This window comes from Schistocerca nitens, chromosome 5, assembly GCF_023898315.1.
Source record: "Schistocerca nitens isolate TAMUIC-IGC-003100 chromosome 5, iqSchNite1.1, whole genome shotgun sequence".
Lineage (NCBI taxonomy): Eukaryota > Metazoa > Arthropoda > Insecta > Orthoptera > Acrididae > Schistocerca > Schistocerca nitens.
Window position 1 is genome coordinate 831,741,513 of NC_064618.1, and position 23,484 is coordinate 831,764,996.

Consider the following 23,484-nt stretch of genomic DNA (forward strand, 5'->3'; position numbering starts at 1 on the left):
TTAGTTGATGAGTATGTTTTTCTTAAATAAATATTAATTTGGTGAAAACGACGAACTATCTGATGGGTCTCCCTTCGACGTGTTGATGTCTGATCCTTACCTATCCTCAACCTGTTACCTGGGTTTGAAAAATGCTGTGAAATTGACGATGATCCTTCCAACAAATGCTCCTGATTCGTTAAGGGGTGACACAGTCACCTTGAAGATAACAGCACAGCTAACTATTGCTTTACAATATGTGGAAGTTAAGACGGCCTGTGATCGCAAATTTTTGCCATCACTGACTATTCTGACATGCACATATTGCTCCAGAGTTATGTAAGGACTGACTGAGGTGGCGCAGTGGTTAGCACACTGGAGTCGCATTCGGGAGGACGACGGTTCAGGCCCGCGTCTGGCCATCCGCATTTAGGTTTTCCGTGATTTCCCTAAATCGCTTCAGGCAAATGCCGGGGTGGATCCTTTGAAAGGGCAGGGCCGACTTCCTTCTCCATCCTTCCCTAACCCCAGCTTGTGCTCTGTCTCTAATGACCGAGTTGCCGACGGGACGTTAAACACTGATCTCGTCCATTTATGTCAAGAAGATCCTCAAACATACAAAGCTCCTTTTGTTATAACGTGTGTGTATGAAATTTGGTATTATACTTGTTGTTGCACAATCACTATAATCTCCAGTTGTATCCTTCCCAATCTATCTTGAGGTCTCTCTTTTATATTCCGTTTTATTTGTGTTCATCAACAGTCACCGCCCTCATAATGCCGTCCCTTACAGACGAAATTTTCATATATCTTTAGTTGATATGTAAGATTTATTAGCTGTAACTATTGAACCTACATGTAAATTTTCAAATAATATTAATGCATTGTACAAAGTATTACAATTATTATTTATCTGTATATATAATTTTATATTTGTACCAAGCTGTTGGCAGTGCAGTTCAATAAACCAAAGCAAAAAATTTATAAAGTGGCTTTATGAAGGCTGCATCCATGAATAAACTGTATACAGTAGCTTGTTTCTCTCTTCCATGTATTCGAGTATCAGGAATGGATGAAATGGGAGACTTTAAATAAAGCTTCCATGAAAACGACGTAACACACCGTGCAGAGAGCAACTTTCCAGTAAGATTAAAATCGAGAGCAAGCTTCTTGAACAGTCTGGATACAGAACTTTCTGAATTGTACTCACTATAAGAAGTTGAGCCAAGAGATACCCAATTGGAGTGTGATGAAACTTTCAGGACTCTCAACAGGCTACGAACAGGTGCTGCAGCAGTAAAGAGAAACTCATAAAAACGGTGTCTACGACTGTGACGAAGTGCAGGACATTAGGCAGACACCACGTTGCCCTGCGAGTCCTTACAAGTGCAGCCCCGAAGAACTAAGGCTGGGAAAGAACGCAGCTACTGACATGGCCCAATGTCGGACAGAAAATTTTTGAAAATGACTAGGACTCGAGGCTGACCTGAAAGACATACGGGCACGAAAACGTAAAGAAAAGAAAAGAAGGTAAGAGTTAATATAATACGAGGGCTGAATTAAAAGTATTGCCTACACTTTTGTTAATTGGGTTTGGATGGGAATATTTTAATAAATCAAACTCAGAAATAATCCTAAGAATATGATCTGTAATTACCAATATTCACTTTTGCACATAATCACCAGCCACTTGGATACATTTCTGCCAAAGATGAACAAGTTTTCTGAAGCCGTCACGGAAGAAGTCGACACTCGGTTTCGTCAACCACAGTCTCACAGTTCTCTCAACGTCTTCATCAGAAACATAATTATGTCCCCGCAGATCGTCTTTCATTTTCGGGAACAGATGGAAGTCAAGCGGTGCTAAATCTGGACTGTGTGGAGGACGCCATACGGTGGTGAGATTCAATCTCTGAAGTTCTGCTGTAGTGGCCGATAGCTAAGCAAAGCAATAATGTGACCCACATGTTCTTGTCAAATGCCGATTGTGCTTGCAATTTCTCTCCGAGTGATACGACGATAGTCCTGAATCAATCTGTCAACATTCTACTTGTGAAACTCGGTGGTTGCTGTCACAGGACGTCCAACTCCTTGTTTATCACGCAGGTCAGATGTTCCAGCCTCAACACCTTTAAACTTACTCGCCCAACGACGCCCAGTGCTCACATCAACACAATCACCATAAGCTGCTTTCATTCTCGGATGAATCTCCTTTGGAGTGACATCTTCTGCTGTCAAGAATTCAATGACTGCACGTTGCTTAAATCGCATTGGCCGACCGCTTGCGGAGGGTCCCATACTTTACACTGCAACAACACAACCGTTCAATACTAACAAGGAAACCTCCCCATCGCACCCCCCTCAGATTTAGTTATAAGCTGGCAGAGTGGATAGGCCTTGAAAAACTGAACACAGATCAATCGAGAAAACAGGAACAAGTTGTGTGGAACTATGAAAAAAATTAGCAAAATATACGAACTGAGTAGTCCACGTGCAACATATGCAACTTCAAGGGTGACATGCAGTCAGGAGCGCCGTGGTCTTGTGGTTAGCGTGAGTAGCTGCGGAATAAGAGGTCCACGGTTCAAGTCTTCCCGCGGCTGAAAATTTTAATTTTTTGTTTTCAGACAATTATCTGTCCGTCCGATGCGATCACTTTTTTGGGAGTGATAATCACATCCACAAGAAAACCTAAATCGGGCAAGGTAGAAGAATCTTTTTACCCATTCGCCAAGTGTGCTAGTTAGGTGGGTCGACAACATATTACTGTCATGTCACGCACATGCCGTCAACAGTATCGTATAGAATATATCAGACGTGTTTTTCTGTGGAGGAATCGATTTATCTATGACCTTGCGATGAAATGTTTTCAGTTCGCATTGGAGAGGCACGTCCTTTCGTCTACTAATCGCACGGTTTTGCGGTGCGGTCGCAAAACACAGACACTAATCTCATTACAGTGAACAGAGACGTCAATGAACGAACGGACAGATCATAACTTTGCGAAAATAAAGAAAGTAAATTTTTCACTGGGGGGAGGACTTGAACCGTGGACCTCTTATTCCGCAGCTACTCACGCTTACCACAAGACCACGGCGCTCCTGGCTGCATGTCACCCTTTAAGTTGCATATGTTGCTCGTGGACTACTCAGTTCGTACATTTTGCTAATTTTTTTCATAGTTCCACACAACTTCTTCCTGTTTTCTCGATTGATCTGTGTTCAGTTTTTGAAGGCCTATCCACTGTTCCAACTTATAGCTAAATCTGAGGGGGGTGCGATGGGGAGGTTCCCTTGTAAGGCTTCCCGCCAACTGGAGCTGTCGAGAAGAGGCTACGGAACAAGCCAGTACCTGCCGCCTACCTATGCTGCCAAATGTCGAAGTATTACGAAGGTGGAGGCATCACTTTTCAGTCAACCCTCGTACAATGAAGAGACAAAGAAACTGGTACACCTGTCTAATATTGTGTAGGGCTCCGCAAGCACGCAGAAGGACCGCAACACGACGTGGCGTGGACTCGACTAATGTCTGAAGTAGTGCTGTGAGGAAAGCATGAATACTGCAGGGCTGTTCATAAATCCGTAAGAGTACGATGAGGTGGGGATCTCTTCTGAACAGCACTTTGCGAGGCATCCTAGATATTGCTGAATAATGTTCACACCTGGAGAGTTTGATGTCCAGCTGAAGTGTTTAAACACAGAAGGGTGAACCTGGAGCCACTCTGCACTATTTCTGGACGTGTGGGGTGTCGCATTGTCCTGCGGGAATTGCACAAGTCCGTCGGAATGCACAGTGGACATGAATGGATGCAGGTGATCAGACAGGATGCTCACGTACGTGTTACCTATCAGAGTACTGTCTGGACGCATCAAGGGTCCGATATCACTACAACTGCACACTCCCCACACCATTACTGTGGTGTCACCGCCAGACACCACACTTGCTAGGTGGTAGCCTTTAAAACGGCCGCGTTCCGCTAGTACGAGGGCAGTTCAATAAGTAATGCAACACATTTTTTTTCTCGGCCAATTTTGGTTGAAAAAACCGGAAATTTCTTGTGGAATATTTTCAAACATTCCCGCTTCGTCTCGTATAGTTTCATTGACTTCCGACAGGTGGCAGCGCTGTACGGAGCTGTTAAAATGGCGTCTGTAACGGATGTGCGTTGCAAACAACGGGCAGTGATCGAGTTTCTTTTGGCGGAAAACCAGGGCATCTCAGATATTCATAGGCGCTTGCAGAATGTCTACGGTGATCTGGCAGTGGACAAAAGCAGTCGTTGGGCAAAGCGTGTGTCATCATCGCCGCAAGGTCAAGCAAGACTGTCTGATCTCCCGCGTGCGGGCCGGCCGTGCACAGCTGTGACTCCTGCAATGGCGGAGCGTGCGAACACACTCGTTCGAGATGATCGACGGATCACCATCAAACAACTCAGTGCTCAACTTGACATCACTGTTGGTAGTGCTGTCACAATTGTTCACCAGTTGGGATATTCAAAGGTTTGTTCCCGCTGGGTCCCTCGTTGTCTAACCGAACACCATAAAGAGCAAAGGAGAACCATCTGTGCGGAATTGCTTGCTCGTCATGTGGCTGAGGGTGACAATTTCTTGTCAAAGATTGTTACAGGCGATGAAACATGGGTTCATCACTTCGAACCTGAAACAAAACGGCAATCAATGGAGTGGCGCCACACCCACTCCCCTACCAAGAAAAAGTTTAAAGCCATACCTTAGCCGGTAAAGTCATGGTTACAGTCTTCTGGGACGCTGAAGGGGTTATTCTGTTCGATGTCCTTCCCCATGGTCAAACGATCAACTCTGAAGTGTATTGTGCTACTCTTCAGAAATTGAAGAAACGACTTCAGCGTGTTCGTAGGCACAAAAATCATAACGAACTTCTCCTTCTTCATGACAACGCAAGACCTCACACAAGTCTTCGCACCCGAGAGGAGCTCACAAAACTTCAGTGGACTGTTCTTCCTCAGGCACCCTACAACCCCGATCTCGCACCGTCGGATTTCCATATGTTTGGCCCAATGAAGGACGCAATCCGTGGGACGCACTACGCGGATGATGAAGAAGTTATTGATGCAGTACGACGTTGGCTCCGACATCGACCAGTGGAATGGTACCGTGCAGGCATACAGGCCCTCATTTCAAGGTGGCGTAAGGCCGTAGCATTGAATGGAGATTACGTTGAAAAATAGTGTTGTGTAGCTAAAAGATTGGGGAATAACCTGGTGTATTTCAATGCTGAATAAAACAACCCCTGTTTCAGAAAAAAAAATGTGTTGCATTACTTATTGAACTGCCCTCGTATACGTCGGACCCGCGTGTCGCCACTATCAGTGATTGCAGACCCAGTTGTACAGCCGACTTTGCTAGCGATGGTTCACTGCCTACTCATTTGCCGAGACGATAGTTTAGCATAGCCTTCAGCTACGTCATTTGCTACGACCTAGCAAGGCGCCATTATCAGTTACTATTGATATTGTGAATCATGTACCGTCAAGACCGACGTTCATCATTAATGGATTAAAGTTAAGTATTCTACCAGCTACGTCCGTTTTTCTAAATTCTAATTTCCTTGTCCTGTTCCAGACCTCAAGCCAGCCTGCGTGAGCTAAAACGCGTGCATTTCGGCCTCCTCTAGTAACACGGTGTTGGCTCTCCTGCCAACCACAACAATTACAGTGCCTTCACCAGCTTCAACAGTCCCCTGCTGACGTGCAGAGTCCATGAATTCATGAGGTTGTCTCCGTACCCGTACACGTCCATCCGCTCAAAACAGTCTGAAACGAGACTCGTCCGACCAGGCAACAAGTTTCGAGTCATCAGCAGTCCAATGGGGGATCGATGGACGTAGGCGAGGCATAGAGCTTTGTGTCGTGCAGTCATCAAGGGTACAAGAGTGAGCCTTCGGCTACAAAAGCCCATTTCGATGATGTTTCGCTGAATGGTTCACACGCTCACACTTGTTGATGAACCGGCTTTGAAATCTGCAGCAGTTTGCGAAAGGCTTGCTCTTCTGTCACGTTGAACGATTATCTTCAGTCGTCGTTGGTCCCGTTATAGCAGGATCATTTTCCAGCCACATCGATGTTGGAGATTTGGCGTCTTAAGGGATGCCTGATATTCACGGTACACTCGTGAAATGGTCGTATTGGAAAATCCTCAGTTCATCGCTACCTCGGGGATGCTGTGTCCCATCGTTCGTGCGCCGAATATAATACCACCTTCAAACTCACTTAAATCCTGACAACCTGTCACTGTAGCAGCAGCAACCGATCTAACACCTGCGCCAGACACTTGTCTTGCAAAGACGTTGCTGACCGCAGCGCAGTATTCTGTCTGTTTACATACCTCTGTATTTGAATACGCATGCCTATACAAGTTGATCTGGCGCTTCAGTGTAGTTACGCAGTGTAGTTCGTCCATCCCCGAATGAAGAGCCCGTGGCCGGCACAGTCGCCTTGGCGGTATGAAGAGTCAAGCGCCACTCCAGAGCAGCGGCCACGCCACGCGTTCCGTGCCAGCGGCTTCCTTCCTTTCCGGCCTGCCGAGCACGGCGGGACTTCTTGCCGGCCGCTGGACAAACACTGCGGACGGAGGGCGCCTGCCGTGTTTTTCTGCCGCCACCACACGCGTCACGCTGGGCGCGTGTGCGGCCGACAGCGCCCACCCCCGCTCGCTTTTTCGGGCGGCGTCACCGTCGGGCGCGCACAACGCGGGCTGCCCTCACCGCTGCCGGTGTATCCACTTCCGGTAAGAAGCCCGCGCAAGAACTCCCCCGACCGAGAAGTGGCGGTATGACGAGGCATGCCGTGTGAAACTGACATCTCTCAACAGGGTGCACCTTTAGAGCCTAATATGTGAAACGCTCCCTCTCTCCGAGCCTCGGAGTCTCTGTGGAATCACGACCGCTGTATGAACCCACCACCCCCTTCGGAATGTAGGTACGTGGATTCAGCTGGTAACGTTCATTGGCGGGGCCCCACTATTTATCTACACTGATACATCACCAAATCAGTCTCTTGACCCTTTCAGAGCCGGCCGATGTGGCCGAGCGGTTCTACGCGCTTCAGTCTGGAACCGCGCGACCGTGTGATGTCCTTAGGTGAGTTAGGTTTAACTAGATCTAAGTTCTAGGGTACTGATGACCTCAGATGTTAAGTCCCATAGTGCTCAGAGCCATTTGAACCATTTTGAACCCTTTCAGACGCTCTGGCTACACCAACTTCCCCTATGTATTTTTCCCCAATGGAAACCCGAATTTTCAACCTTTTCATGACGTTGAAGTGCTGCCAACTGTTGGGCACCACAATGAAAAGTCAAGATAGCAGTGCGCAGCAGCTCTGACCACCGGAATACATGGATGTAGTTGGTCCGCTACATTCCACTGTATAACTGAATACTGTGGCAGAACTAAAGCTGTGAGGACGGGGCGTGAGTCGTGCTTGGGTAGCTCAGTTGGTAGAACACTTGCCTGCGAAAGGCAAAGGTCCCGAATTGGAGTCTCGGTCCGGCACACTTTAATCTGCCTGGAAGTTTCATATCAGCGTACACTCCGCTGCAGAGTGAAAATCCCATTCTGGAAACATCCCCCAGGCTGTGTCTAAGCTATGTCTCCGCAATATCCTTTCTTTCAGACGTTCTAGTTCTGCAAGGTTCGCAGGAGAGCCTCTGTAAAGTTTGGAAGGTAGGAGACGAGAATTTTTTTTTTTTTTTCACTTGCCGCCCTGATTTTACGACCCACCACCTAAATGCTTAAGGTGGGTCTGTTTTGACCACTTAGCCGCTACGACAGGTGTACTGATGCTGATGTAGTTGACGAAACTCACACCAGTTTCCGCATCCTGTCGCACCGTTGCCCGTGTCCCGCCACGTGGAGGCGGGTCTTTTTTTTTTTTTTTCTTTTTTTACTTTGGCAGCTTTCCCAAAACCGATTTAACAGAAATTTTACAAAATTAAATTTTATTAGAAGAAAGAAGTACATGGAATAGTTTAGACTGAAGAGGAGAGAAGACGATAGGAAAGAAGAGATGATAGTCCCACCACCGTAGGGGACTGAGGATGAGCGCCTTGGAATTTATCTTCAAGCCTCTGATCCTCAGTCTCCTATGCTTAGCCTAGGGAGTTCTATTCTATTTGTAGTGAATTGATATCTCTATTTATGCTCTATGTAGTTTTTATATACAGGTTTAGAGTGCCGTGGTAGCTGATGGCTATTGCGACGGTGCGCCGACACTGTTTATGCGTAATTTCATACATTAATCTATTATCTGATACAGGTCTACGTATGTGAGTCGATTGCATGTCAGTTGTTTTATGTCTCGACTTGGTTTAGCTCTTCCACACTATGGTGTATGTCTGGGTGCTGCATATTGGTTTATTGTCTGTGTGGTCTTCTGTTCCTGTACTCTTTGTAGCATTCGTCAGAAATTTTGTCTCTTAGTGCGTTCAGTATGTCCCAAAGTTCAGGTGTTCTGATCGCATCGTATATGTGTTCCCCTGTTTGTAAGTGTTGTATCCCAGGTGTGTTCCTGTGCTGTCTGTATCTCCCGCAGAATAGGATTGTGTGTTCGGGGGTTCCCATTCCCCCACATGTACACGTTGGTGTGTCTCTGAGACTCACGCGATTCAAGTGCGTGGGATAAGGTCCGTGGCCAGTCAAGAAATGCACCATGCCACGGCTAGGATCGGCATGTTTCATTCTTAACCTTTCCGTTATGTTCGGAAAAAATGTATAGACTCTCCGTCCCTTATCACTTGTGCCCCATTCCTGTTGCCATGTGTCAATTTTCCATTTTTTGAGGTCCCGCTTATTGTTCAGCGGGGAACCAGTCAATATGTTGACTTGGTCTAGTCTACCCATCTTTAACCAGTACAGAGCGGCCCGATATTTGATTGTGATATCTATCGGGAAGATTCCTAGCACGACACACAGTGCTTCAACTGATGTGGTGCCAAAGGCTCCCGATAGTCGCAGAAGGACGCTTCTCTGCCCTCGCCTAACCGCTGTTCTGTTTGTGACGAGGTTGAGTCTGTGCGCCCATGTACTGGCCGCAAAACTTAGCACTGATTCGAAGAGTGCGCAGTGGTAGGTTCGTGTGACTGACAAAGGAAGTCTGAATTGTCCTGAATTAATCCTTGCCAGTTTATGTAGTAATTTTTCTGCCTTGTCTGTTGTTATTCTTATGTGTTCATGGAAGTTCAGCTTCTCATCTATGTAAACGCCCAAGTAGCGGGTTACCGTCATTCTCTTTATGTTCTTGTTCTGTATTTTAATTGATGGATTGCGTCTGAGTTGTCCTTTTAGTAGTGTGTATGTTGTTTTGTTACCCGCTATCTTGAGCTTGTTTGTGTTACACCACTGTGTTATTGTTTGAAGTATGCCACTCGCCTTCTCCTCTAGCTGGGCTCTTGTGTTTGCTGAGATAACCACCAGTAGGTCATCTGCATAGGCGACAGCACCGTCTGTCCTCATATCCTCCTCCAGCAGTTGCAGAAGAGGTTCAAAAATTATGTCCCAGAAGATGGGTCCACAGATCGAACCCTGTGGGCATCCTTTGGTAATTTTCCTTATTACCTTCCGGTTGCCCACACGCCATTCCACTATTCTATCTCTGCAGTAGTCTAATAGACTGTTGTATAGGGCTGCGGGTACCTCCATCTGGCGTAACCTCAGAAACAGTGCTGGCCACCACAGGTTATCAAATGCTCCTGCGATGTCAATCATGATTGCCAAAGAGTATGTTGTATCTGTGTTTTGTGTAATTTCTAAGGCTCTGTTTATTGCATCATCGATGCTTTTTCCTTTCCGAAATCCGAACTGGTGAGGGTTCATTCCAAGTAGGGTTCTGTGAGCCTGCAAGCGGTCACACAGTAGCCTCTCTTGGATTTTTGCCATGGTGTTTATGAGGCATATAGGTCTGTAGGATTTCGGATCTGATTGGTCTCTGTCCGAAGATTTCCGTATGATTACTGCATTTGAGGTTTTCCAGACTGTCGGTACACGGCCTAGCCTTAAGGCGTCATTTAGTAGTTCAGTTAAGTATGGGGTGATCTGTGGTGCTAGCCTCTTAAGCACTTCTGCATGGATCCTGTCGGGTCCAGGTGCTTTCTTATTCTTTAGCTCTCTTATCGCTACCGCAACTTCCTCTTGCGCAAAAGGACAGGTGACGGCGTCGGTGTTATACTGTTCAAGAAGTTCTTGTCTGAGTGTAATCTGTTCCTGTGTGTCTGTGTCTATGGCATCTTCCGGGAGGAGTTTGTTCAGCAGATATTGCGCTGTGTTTCTCCATCCCTCTGTCATTGTGCCGTCATCCTGCCGTAGCGTGCTCAATGCCAGTGGGGTCTTTATTTTATCTGTCAGGATCTTGTATTGTTCCCCCCAGATATTCTGTTGTGTGTGTGTGGTCAAGTAGCTCTCCCAGTGTTCTTTCCTAGTCTCAAGTAATGTCTTTTTGAAGAGTTCTTTGGCTTCCCTATATGCAGCTAGTCTTAGTAGTTTGTCTCTTTGTATCCATGTCCTCTGATATAGTTTGCGTTTCCTTGTCATGTCTCGTTTGAGTCTGGTTAGTTCGTCTGACCAAGGTGTTTCCCGTTGTTTACTGTGTTTGCGCGTAGGTATTGCTGTTTCTTGTGCTATTTGGATGACTTGTGTCAGTTTGTGTGCTCTGTAGTCCACGCTACCCTGTATGTTGTATATATTCTCATTTTGAACAATTTGTTGTAGTCTGTCCCAATTTGCTCGTTTAAAGTTGAAGTGTGTTGTGTTGTGTATGGTGCGATAGTTGTTTGTTGTGAGTTTTATTTCTATTATGTTGTGATCACTTGTGGTTAGAGAGTCGTGTATGGTCCATCTTTGCAGTCGTCCTAAAGTTCTGTCATTCGCCAGAGTAATGTCGATTTTGGTGGCAGATCCGTCTGCACCTCTATATGTGGGTGTAGGTCCGTCTTCGTTTATGATATGTAGTTGCGTCTCCTGTATGACGTCGTTGACTTTCCGTCCTCTGTCGTCCGTTCTGTCTGAGTGCCATAGTGTGGATTTAGCGTTGATGTCTGCACATATAATTAGGTTCTTATTTCTAGAGTACTCAGCAATGTCTTGTATCATATGTAGATATGGCTCTACGTTGTCACTGTACTGTGCGTATAGTGATGAGACCACCCATGTGTCTCGACCCTTGGTTATTTCTGCCGTGGCCAGGTGGCTGTTACATAGCTGCGTAATCTTAGTGATATTTAAAGTATTGTTAAGGACAACTATGGCAGCCTTGTAATTTCGACTGTCTGAAATTGTGACAGCGTCCCAGGGTAAGTTAGTTAAGTTTCCCTGGGTTGTTACGTATGGTTCTTGGAGGCAGAGAATATCCGCCTGCAAGTCTAGTGCTACTCGCGGCAGTTCTGCACTAACGAGTGTGCTTCTATTAGCATTAAGTTGTAATACTCTCATGGGTGTTTCACATGAAGGTAGAATTTGTGTCCTGTTTGCGAGTAGTCAAAGTCAGTTCTGCCATGTGCCCTCACTTGGTCCTTGTACACCTGTTGTGGATTATATGTTTCCCCCCTCCGACTACACGCTAATATGACTAATTTTTCTAGCTCCGCTGGGTCTGTAGGTATGTTTTCTGTCTTTAATGTCATTCTGTCAGATTGTTCGGTGGTCGGGAAGCATACATAACTGCCAAGTGGGTGAAGGAGTCTAGTAAGTAGTCTTTGTGCTGTGATGAAAGTGTCCTTATGTTCTAGCCTACTTAGTCTTAAGTTTAGTTCTACATTGTTGTAGTCGGCATGCCATGGTGTTTGACCGACTTTTCCCTTCTGTTCTTTTTCTACATATGGAATGATTCCTTTATATTTATCACGAAGTGCAGATGTCACCGGTGTGGTGTCTTGTTCCGTCTTCAGTGATGCGGAGGCTGATGAGCTGCTACCTGCGGCTCTTCTTCTTTCACCACTACTTTTTCTTATGCTTACACTACCTGTTACACTGTCGTCACCTTTCTTTTTACTATCGTTATCTGTACACTCATCGTCACTATCGTGATCACCTGCAAGTAGGGTTGTGTCAAGGACTACTACCTTTTTCTTTTTTGTTTCATTACTTCCGGTCATCTGTTGTGTTTCATTGTGTTGTTGAGGTGTTATGCTTTGTTGTGTGTGATCTGCAGGGTTAATTATCCCTCCAGACACAAAGTTCACTGGTTTTATATATCCTGTGCATCTTTTTGTGTCATACTTTTTTGGTGTGTTGTCCTTTGTTATTTCTTCGCTACTAACTTTGGCATAATCGGGTGTCGTGTGAGGTTTCTGTATACAATTGTCCGATTGTTCGTTTTCCGTGTGTTTCTTTAGGTTTACAGACTTGTCTGTGTTCGTTTTCTACTGGCAGAAGTAAAGCTGTGAGGACGGGGCGTGAGTCGTGCTTGGGTAGCTCAGTTGGTAGAGCACTTGACCGCGAAAGGCAAAGGTCCCGAGTTCGAATCTGGGTCCGGCACAGAGTTCTAATCTGCCAGGAAGTTTCACTGTTATCGTTATTTCGCATGGTAATTACTGAATGATCATTTTACTATTTATTCTAATGAATATTTCGTAATTAGTCATTTTAGACCATAAAGTTATTTTAGACCATAAAATGTGCAAAGTATGTTTTGAAAGCGAGTACATATTTTTATATAAATCTTGCATCTAGAATCATTAAAAACTCACCTACGACCGTTACAACATAAAGAAAAATTTTCCTTCCTCCAGAAAAGATTCAGACCTGAAAGCGTTAAAAAAGGGTAGCCAGCCTCGCTTTAACCCCTCAGACAGGTTTACATTCTACAACTCGAAGGCGCTGAAGCTATCTGAACATTTACAGGAAAAAATCCTTGACACGACCAATGGAGTGGATATATCCCCTGGTTAACGGTTCAGCACACCGCCTTCAGCTGGCTACTAGCAATTGCCGTTGGCAATTAACGTACGAAGAAACAGGAATGCAATTCAAAGTCAACACAGAAAGTTTCACGCAAAAACACTCTGCTGTCAGAACACGTCCTCAGATGCGGCACTTTTAAAAGTCGCGCTAACTCTGTCAGCGCGGCGTGCGGGGTACCTGGACGCACCCTGGAGAAGAGGGAGTACGACCGAGCGAGTAACATCGGAGGGAACTCAGGAGCACCGCCGAGCATCTGCACAGGCCGGATTTGAAGCAAGCCAGGGTAGCCGTGGTCTCACCCGTGGCCAACAAGAAGAGTGTGCCGTCCAGTCAGTGGAAGAACAGCACACAAGGAGCTGGTTCCTATACAGCAGTCTGTTGGTGCCAGGTACTGGAAAGCGCGTAGTAGGACAGCACCTTGAGCCGTGTGTGTGTGTGTGTGTGTGTGTGTGTGTGTGTGTGTGTGTGTGTGTGTGTGTGTGTGTGTTGTCACTCAGTGCTTCCCTCATTTTTGGTGCAAGTCGTAGTTAACTCTCTTCCGTACATAGCCAGTATTGTGTGTATAGGGAGGAGCAGACAGTATCAGAGGTGTGTACACGAGTTCTTTATGTTCAAATGGTTCAAATGGCTCTGAGCACTGTGGGTCTTAACTTCTGAGGTCATCAGTCCCCTAGAACTTAGAACTACTTAAACCTAACTAACCTAAGGACATCACACACATCCATGCCCGAGGCAGGATTCGAACCTGCGACCGTAGCAGTCGCGCGGTTCCAAACTGTAGCGCTTAGAACCGCTCGGCCACTCCGGCCAGCACTTAGTCTATGTAACTACCTTTTACTGCATGGCTGAGTACTTGTATTTTAATCATTTCAGCCAGTTGCGCAGTAGTACTCAGTGAACCACCTGGTAATGTTACTGTGCCCTTTTAACAAATGACATAAAAAACTTAAGTAAAGCATATTTGCCTGCATATTTTGCCGATTACCTACTAATGTTAGTGTCATTACTGTAATGCTTTCCTTTGTAAAGAGTGAATTCGCGAGTTCGACTCCAGTCCACCAACAGAAATGGAGGGTAAAGCATTGATAATGCTGGCCACTCGTGCTGTTAGGAAACAAGCGTCCGCCGAAGAACCCGTGGCAGAAGCCAACAGGCAATTTGTCAAAGCCTTAACAATTAAAGCTTTATGATTAGAGCCATTTGAACCATTTTTGAATACCTCCTCATTAGTTATGTGATCCACCCATCTAATCTTCAGCATTCCTCTGTAGCACCACATTTCGAAAGCTTGTATTCTCTTCTTGTTCACACTATTTATCGTCCATGTTTGACTTCCATTCATGGCTACACTCCATACAAAGCTAATCATGGGACTTAACATCTATGGTCATCAGTCCCCTAGAACTTGGAACTACTTAAACCTAACTAACCTAAGGACATCACACAACACCCAGTCATCACGAGGCAGAGAAAATCGCTGACCCCGCCGGGAATCAAACCCGGGAACCCGGGCGTGGGAAGTGAGAACGCTACCACACGATTACGAGCTGCGGACTGAGGAGGTATTGAATAGAATTGGGAAGAAGAGGAGTTTGTGGCACGACTTGACCAGAAGAAGGGACCGGTTGGTAGGACATGTTCTGAGGCATCGAGGGATCACCAATTTAGTATTTGAGGGCAGCTTGGAGGGTAAAAATCGTAGAGGGAGACCAAGAGATGAGTACACTAAGCATATTCGGAAGGATGCAGGTTGCAATAAGTACTGGGAGATGAAGAAGCTTCCGCAGGATAGGGTAGCATGGAGAGCTGCATCAAACCAGTCTCCGGACTGAAGACGACGACGACAACAACAACAACAACAACATCATCATCCTACGTTTACGGGTCTCGTGTTAAATGGCTATCTGGTTCAGTGCAGGACTACATGGGTCGAGTGAGCGTTCACGAAGTGCTGCAATGGCAGCACGTAGCGGGTAGCGGGTACTCACCGAGACTAGCGGTCATGTGCTCGAGCTCTTTGGTCTTGCGCTTCCGCGGCCGGCCCTTCTGGCGCGCCGTCGTCGCGCCGCCGCCCCCGCCGCCGTTGAAGAAGCCGAGCTTGCTGGGGTCGTGGACGGGGGGCGGCGCCGCCGCGGGCGGCGTCGGGACGGACAGGGGCGGCGGCCCGGCCAGGCCGTGCGGGTGGTGCGCGTGCGGGTGGGGGTGGACGTGCGGGTGCGGGTGCGTGTGCGTGTGCGTGTGCGGGTGAGCGTGGCCGTGGTGGTGCGGGTGGGGGTGCGCGTGCGGGAGGAACTCGGGCGACGGGAAGGGCGGCTGCTGCGTCGGCGGCGGGGGCGGGGGCGGCGGTGGCGGCGGCGGCGGAGGGGCCGGGCAGGCGGGCGGCGCGAAGTGCGGGGGCGGCGCCGGCAGCGGGCCGGGGGCGGGCGCGGGGGCGGGCGGCGCCTCGCAGCGCAGCTCGTAGTGCAGCCGGCAGAAGACGGCCGCGTCGCGCATCCCGTAGTGGTCGCCCTTGGTGAGCAGCGCGTCGCACGCGGCGCACTTGAAGCAGTGCACGTGGAAGACCAGGTCCCGGGCGCGCAGCACCAGCTCCGTGGGCAGGATGGCCGCGTGGCAGCGCGCGCACCGCCGCACGCCGAACAGCCTGCCGGCAGAGAGGAGCGCACAGTGAGCGCGGGCGCAAGTCGTGCTGCGTACGAACAGTAAACTAGACAGCTACGACAACAAAACAGTCACAGATTTAAAAACAATGAAATCCAGGCACTGTGAGAAACAAATCGGAAAGAAGACAGGGAACTTACACAAGGCAGTAGCATGGCGAAAACATACTGTGAACAAACCATAACACTGTGCAGTGGTGCACTGTTTGTGTACATTGTAGGGACTATACAAGAAAAAATGGTCACGTGTGAGTAGGACTCGGGCTCCAAGGATTATATATAAACTTTATTATGTATTTAGGGTGTTCGGAATTCCCTTAACAGACTTCTAGGACCTGTAGTGTAGAGGACAAGGGGTTATTTTTAGGAAATACGGTGCGAAATTGTGATTTAGTGTGTTTCAGTGCGCGATGCGCCAGCCTGACGGCAGACGGCGGACGAAGGCCGACCGGCGCGTTATGCAGGTGACACAGTTTTCGAACGAGCATCGGTATGTGTGTACGTGCGAGGCAGCCATCAGAACGCAGCATTAGCAGAATTACTCAGGCGCGGGCCGCGTGTGGCGCGGTTGCGTTAGCCAACTCGTCGAGAACCTTCTAATCAACACGCCGCCGCGTAACCGGCGGATTCAGCAGTGGTCTGCACTATTTAAGGGCATCAGAGGTGGGACGTCGGCATTCGGTCCGACCGACTGGGCTTTCGGTCGCTGTCACGTCGTCATCATCGGTGACGCTGTCTCCGAGGACCGGTCGGCGGGGGGCGTTGCCCGCTGCTGCACCGGCGACTCCCGGCGTCGTCACGAGCCGCCGCGTCTGCGAGCTGGGCCGCCCCCTACCACCTGCACAGCCGCTGACCGAGCCCGGCGTCGCGTTCCCCGGGCTGCGTGCATCAGCACGTGTCCAAGACGACACGAGTGGTGGGGCTGAGCTACCGAAAATGTATTGGGAGAACCAACAATAAAGAGGAAGATTGCCAAAAACAGCCACCTTCTTCTACCCAGCCACACCCTACAACCCCGACCACGTCACCCGCTCCGGTCACCCCATTACAGTAGAGATGAGTGAGTATGTAGTATGTTCAATAGGAACCCCTGTCTGGAAACGTACCGTGGAAAAGGAAATTCTAGGATGGTTAGGGCATCCACTTCTGCTGCAGGAAAGAGAAAAGTCTCAAGAGTTGCTTGTCCTGGTTTGCAGTAGGATAGACAGGATCACGTGCCACTGAATGTCCGTCAGGAAATGTGGTTTCAGCGTGATGATGCACCATCTCACTTCTCACGTGCGGTTCGGATGCATCTCAACATACCATATGGTGAAAGATGAACAGGCAGAAGTGGTCCAACAGCGTGGCCGCCGTAGTCGCCGTGTTTACCTGCTGTGGACTACCACTTGTGCGTACGCTACGTTTACTTCACGAAACTCCTGTAGAGACAGAGGAACATCTGCTGACGCGATTTTTGGCCGCTGCACTAGAAAATGAAGAGACACCAAGTGCGATGCAGAATACCAGAATACGCTTCGTAGGTACAATGTCTGTGACAGCGTTGGTAATCGCCATATCGAGCCACTGTTGTAATGAATCAGTACTGTTCCGTACGTACAGTATGCTGGGTTCTTTTGTGATTTGCAATAATGTCAACACGTGATGTTCAAGTGTTAATAAAAACAAATGTGATTCCTTCATAAAGGGATGTTGTGTAATCTTTCCTTTCGAACTGTTACCAAGTAACTGTGCTGCGTCTCGCCGTTCTTCAAGCAGAAGTGGATGAGTTAAAAATCTGGACGGAATCCGTCGTAGAACGGAAACGGTACCTTTCCGGAGATGGATTCCTACTAAAAATATTATATACTCAATTCCCTCTTCAAGTGCTAGAAGCTGGTAACGGGAATTTCTAAACACTCTGTATAGACAGTTAATCCATCCCGGGAATGCAGAGCCTATGCTTGTTATCGACTTTGATACTGGCAAGACATCGGTCCTGGAAACTCTAAGACTTTCGAGGACTGAAGTCGGATAACGAATGACAAAAGAATTATTTGCTTCGTGTGATATAATTACAAATCAACAATTTACTGATTATTTCCTTTACTTCTACTGTAAAACCTTGCTTCTTGCAAAATTCCATGATTCTAGGTCATCTGGAAGTACCCTATAGGTTTTGATGAGTTTGCTAGTATCAAAATACCTGTCATAAATGGCCTCAACTTTTTATTACATTGACTTAAAATCTTCAGTTGTTCGCTCCGCCAAGGGACGCAGACCTTAATGTGTGGCACACGGACGAACAGCCCTCACCCCCCTTACACGCAAAAGAGAGAGAGAGAGAGAGAGAGAGAGAGAGAGAGAGTAGTGATTATCCACTTCGCAGCACTGTATAAGACAATTTAACACGTCCGTTTATTGTAAAAATACACACAGAAATGTGGAACTGATTTTTAACAACCACTCTAGCTAAGGTACACAACTTCTAACCACATAAAAAAGATGTTTGTGTAGCCGTTGTGTGTTCGTCCTTGTATTACTTGACCACAGTATTATTGGAATTGGGATTAGGGCATTTCGTTCGGTTTGTCGTCGGTCAGAGGGTAATCGGGGTTGACAGTATACACACAACAGATCTGCAAGCACTCACAGGGTGATACCTTTTCCTTATTCACATTTCTTTACTGCAACGTTACAGCGTGTTTCCAGAAATGGCCAAGTGCAGTTATAACATAACTGAGTTATACATGTGCATCTGTTTTGTTTTCATGTTCGAAAAGAAATGGCTCTGAGCACTATGGGACTTGACATCTATGGTCATCAGTGCCCTAGAACTTAGAACTACTTAAACCTAACTAACCTAAGGACACCACACAACACCCAGTCATCACGAGGCAGAGAAAATCCCTGACCCCGCCACCGGCCGGTGTGGCCAAGCGGTTAAAGGCGCTACAGTCTGGAACCGCGTGACCGCTACGGTCGCAGGTTCGAATCCTGCCTCGGGCATGGATGTGTGTGATGTCCTTAGGTTAGTTAGGTTTAAGTAGTTCTAAGTTCTAGGGGACTGATGACCTTAGAAGTTAAGTCCCATAGTGCTCAGAGCCATTTGAACCATTTTGAACCTGACCCCGCCGGGAATCGAACCCGGGAACCCGGGCGCGCGAAGCGAGAACGCTACCGCACGACCACGAGCTGCGGACTTTCATGTTCGACCTGGCGTCTCATGTGAACTTTGTTTAGGGACTGAATTGTGAATCAATTCCGTTAGTTGCGACAAAGGGCTTTTCTTCATTTACTTGTAATCCGATGAACCTCCTACCAGGCACTTAATTGTGAATTGCAACTTGCGTGTCGGAAGCGATTACGTTTCCCGCTATTCCTCTAGCCCATTTCGTGAATAACGCGCTACATGTTTACGTAGATGAATATATATATTACGCTCCTAAAAGCTGATGATGACGTAGTGTGATTGTTTTACCAAACAATCATCATGCCAGTCCAATAATAAAAAATAATAAAGTTAGAAAGTTCACTTATATCCATATAGTGCGATATGCTCCATTTAAGTACCTAAGGTTATATTTTAAAAATGACTCAGGTTACTTTACGCAGCCTTCAGCGGCAACGCGAGTCTTTTCGTAATGTTAGTAAAGTATATTTAACGGAAACGTAGGTAAACATAATGAAAATAACACACAAAAGTTACATATAGAAATTAATAATTATAATCTTTGACTATTGCTACTCTGTAAAGTTATTTAAGCCCACTATTTTCAGTTTTACCCCAACTACGTACTTTCTTAAACTTGAGATACTTAAAATGTATGCAGTTACAAAATAGTGGCACGACTTACAGATACGCTTAACATCATAAACAGAATCTCGTGCCCTCATTATAAATCTACATATACACTCCCCAAGCTACAGTAGGGAGTACGAGCGTTATCTAAATGTTTGCTATTTAGCACGTAAGACGTGCACAACGAACGTTAACGATTTCGTCTACCGAGATTCGAAAGATCTACCTCCGAGCCGAACGCCATCAACAAGGGTAACTCCTTCGGCAGTGGATAACACGTAACATAATTTCGGCCGCAGAAGTTATGTGAGAGATGATCTTGACAGCGTCACTAGAGTACGTCAACATATTTGAGTACAAATGGGCGGGGGGGGGGGGGGGAGGGGTTGTCAGGTAACCCAAGGAGCACACACTGAAGGGCTGTAGACTGACAAGAAAAATATGTACGAGATTCACGTATTAAGTGAGGGAAAAATGATTGATTATACGACTCTGCACTCCCCCGAACCTCTCTTATCTCATACGCATGACGTATACGCCAAGTGTACGAAGGTGACATCGTTCATCGAATACAGGTTCTCTAAATTCGTCCAACAGGGTTTCATGATACCTACATTGTGTTTCTTCCAAGGATTTCCATTTAAATTCCGCAAGTATTTGTGTTACTCCGAACTGTGATTACCCTGGCATCGCGTTTTTAGATTCGTTCGATTTTTGTTGTGTCATACCTGCTTGATAATTACTCCAAATATATACTAAGATGGTATCTGTTCTTTCGGACACACACACACACACATATATATGTATATATATATATATATATATATATATATATATATATATATATATATATATATATATAGTTAAGGCTCACCGGCCACTTTACCATCTTCTTCTTCCGTGCGAATGCACAAACAGCGCCGCGAGTAAGGAGTATAATGGGCGGGGGCACTACGAATGTAGTGCGGGACAATACATTGAAAATGTGGGTTTCGCGGGAGGCGTGCCAGAGATAAATCCCTGCAGTCGCGCTATCCTCTGTGTCCTAGGTGGCTCGGATGGATAAAGCGTCTGCCGTGTAAGCACGAGATCCCGGGTTCGAGTCCCGGTCGGGGCACACATTTTCATCAGTCCCCGTTGACGTATGTAAACGCCTGTAAGCAGCTAAGGGTGTTCATTTCATTGTAATTACTCCAAAAACTGAAACAACAGAGCTGACCGCACTAGAGTCTTATTTGCGGTTTCCTTTACAAAGCATTTCAGTTTCCCAGAAGGTTTGTCACAAATACGTTAACCATTCTCCTTCCCTAATACTGCTTTTAGATGACTGTGCCAATTCAAATCCCTTCTTACAGTTAATATCAACTTCAAATACGTTTGATTCCAAGTGGTTCTTTTTCTTCGAAATCAAATGGCTCTGAGCACTATAGGACGTAAAATCTGAGGTCATCAGTCCCCTAGAACTTAGAACTACTTAAACCTAACTAACATAAGGACATCACACACATCAATGCCCGAGGCAGGATTCGAACCTGTGATCGTAGCGGTCGCGCGGTTCCAGACTGAAGCGCCTAGAACCGCTCGGCCACACAGGCCGGCTCTTTTTCTTCGTTGCAGACATTTTTATTAAGCTTCGAAACAGCTTCAAAAGTCATGTGGTCTTATTTCCAATCACCATCGTTACCTTTTTATGAAGGTGGTCACTGATATTGTATCCCTTCATTAGGAAATATTACGTTCACACGTCAGTCGTAAACGCGCTGTCAACAGCTGGTTACACGGCAAAGAGAAAGCACGAAAGAGCTGCTCCGACGCGGAGTGGCTCGGCGTCGGGCTGTCAGATTAGAATGAGAAGTGAAAAGGGAGGCGGGGGAAAGGGCCGGCCGCCGCAGCCAGCCTGTGTTTCGTCAGGCGGGTAGCAAGTAGCCGGCACCCTGCAGAGCGGCCGGCGGCCAGCAGGTAGGCTGCGATCGCAGCACGCCGCCGCCACCGCCGCGATTTAGAGCAGCTGTCTGCCGGCTCGAGACTGCATTTGCATACGTCCGTCCTATCGGCCGCCATCTGCCTCGTAAACCTGCGGCTGCTGTCCACTGGCCGATCTGGAAGCCAGGACCTCCGCGTACCGCAGTTTCCGCACACCTGTCGCCTTGCTGTCGGACACTGCTCACTTTCGGTCTGCTCAAAGTCCGATTTAAAGTAGTCGGAATCTGACAGGCAGCGAGCCGGCCTGCTCCCGCCAGGAATACACCAATGGTAGCCTGGTATTGTCGGTACCGGCTTTACTGCCACTCCTGCTGCGCAAAACGAACACTATTCTCTTCTCTATCCGTGAAGATAGACTCATATTAAAACATCCGTCCTTTGCCACACGTGTACAGTAGGCAAATCCTTTGTTTCCATTTTACTGTGCTTTACTACATCATAGACTACTCAACATGGACGGTAAATAGTTTAGACAAGAAGAGAATAGAAGCTTTCGAAATGTGGTGCTGCAGAAGAATGCTGAAGATTAGATGGGTAGATCACATAACTAATGAGGAGGTGTTGAATAGGATTGGGGAGCAGATAAGTTCATGGCACAACTTGACTAGAAGAAGGGATCGTTTGGTAGGACATGTTCTGAGGCATCAAGGGATCACCAGTTTAGTATTGGAGGGCAGCGTGGAGGGTAAAAATCGTAGAGGGAGACTAAGAGATGAATACACCAAGCAGATTCAGAAGGATGTAGGTTGCAGTAGGTACTGGGAGATGAAGAAGCTTGCGCAGGATAGAGTAGCATGGAGAGCTGCATCAAACCAGTCTCAGGACTGAAGACCACTACAACAAACAACAACAACAACAGACTACTCACACTAGAATCCAAGTTGTATCTTAACGTTCCGAAGTACAGCGGACAATTTAGAATTGTAAGTAGGCTGCTTAGGTTTTTATACTGGTAACGCCACGTAGCGCTCTGTATGAAAAGCACTGAATGTGCTGTGTGCAGTCTGTGGCTGGTTTGCATTGTTGGAATATTCTAGTGTTGGGCGGTTGGATGTGAACAGCGCGTAGCGCTGCGCAGTTGGAGGTGAGCCGCCAGCGGATCATCTGGACGTGTGTCCATCAGAGAGAGTAAATTTGTAAGACTGGATGTCGTGAACGGATTTATATATATATATATATGGTGTTACAAAAAGGCACGGCCAAACTTTCAGGAAACATTCCTCACACACAAAGAAAGAAATTATGTTATGTGGACATGTGTCCGGAAACTCTAACTTTCCATGTTGGAGCTCATTTTATTACTTCTCTTCAAATCACATTAATCATGGAATGGAAACACACAGCAACAGAACGTACCAGCGTGACTTCAAACACTTTGTTACAGGAAATGTTCAAAATGTCCTCCGTTAGCGAGGATGTATGCAACGACCCTCCATCGCATGGAATCCCTGATGCGCTGATGCAGCGCTGGAGAATGGCGTATTGTATCAAAGGTGTCCACAATACGAGCACGAAGAGTATCTACATTGGTACCGGGGTTGCGTAGACAAGACCTTTCAAATGCCCCAATAAATGAAAGTTAAGAGGTTTGAGGTCAGGAGAGCGTGGAGGCCATGGAATTGGTCCGCCTCTACCAATCCATCGGTCACCGAATCTTGTTGAGAAGCGTACGAACACTTCGACTGAAATGTGCAGGAGCTCCATCGTGCATGAACCACATGTTGTGTCGTACTTGTAAAGGCACATGTTCTAGCAGCACAGGGAGAGTATCCCATATGAAATCATGATAACGTGGTCCATTCAGCGTAAGTGGAAGAACATGGGGCCCAATCAAGACATCACCAACAATGCCTGCCCAAACGTTCACAGAAAGTTTGTGTTGATGACGTGATTACACAATTGCGTTCGGATTCTCTTCAGTCCACACATGTTGATTGTGAATCAAGGAAGTACAGTACATACTGACGAAACTAAAATGAGCTCTAACATAGAAATTAAGCGTTTCTGGACACATGTCCACATAACATCTTTTCTTTATTTGTGTGTGAGGAATGTTTCCTGTTATTATGACTTTTGAACACTACTAAGGTAAATACATTGTTTGTTCTTTATCAAAATCTTTCATTTGCTAACTATGCCTATCAGTAGTTAGTGACT

At 46.8% G+C, this 23,484-nt stretch overlaps 1 protein-coding gene across 1 annotated transcript in view; it reads right to left on the bottom strand.

Moving 5' to 3' along the window:
• Nucleotides 1-23,484, bottom strand: part of LOC126260744 (protein apterous-like) — a gene marked incomplete at its 5' end in the record, with an annotated part of 346,928 nt that overhangs the window by 109,401 nt on the left and 214,043 nt on the right. The window contains 3 exons of the mRNA XM_049958083.1: nucleotides 14,895-15,045; nucleotides 15,163-15,219; nucleotides 15,310-15,547. Coding sequence (XP_049814040.1) covers nucleotides 14,895-15,045; nucleotides 15,163-15,219; nucleotides 15,310-15,547 — 446 coding nt within the window. The remainder of the gene's footprint in view (nucleotides 1-14,894; nucleotides 15,046-15,162; nucleotides 15,220-15,309; nucleotides 15,548-23,484) is intronic.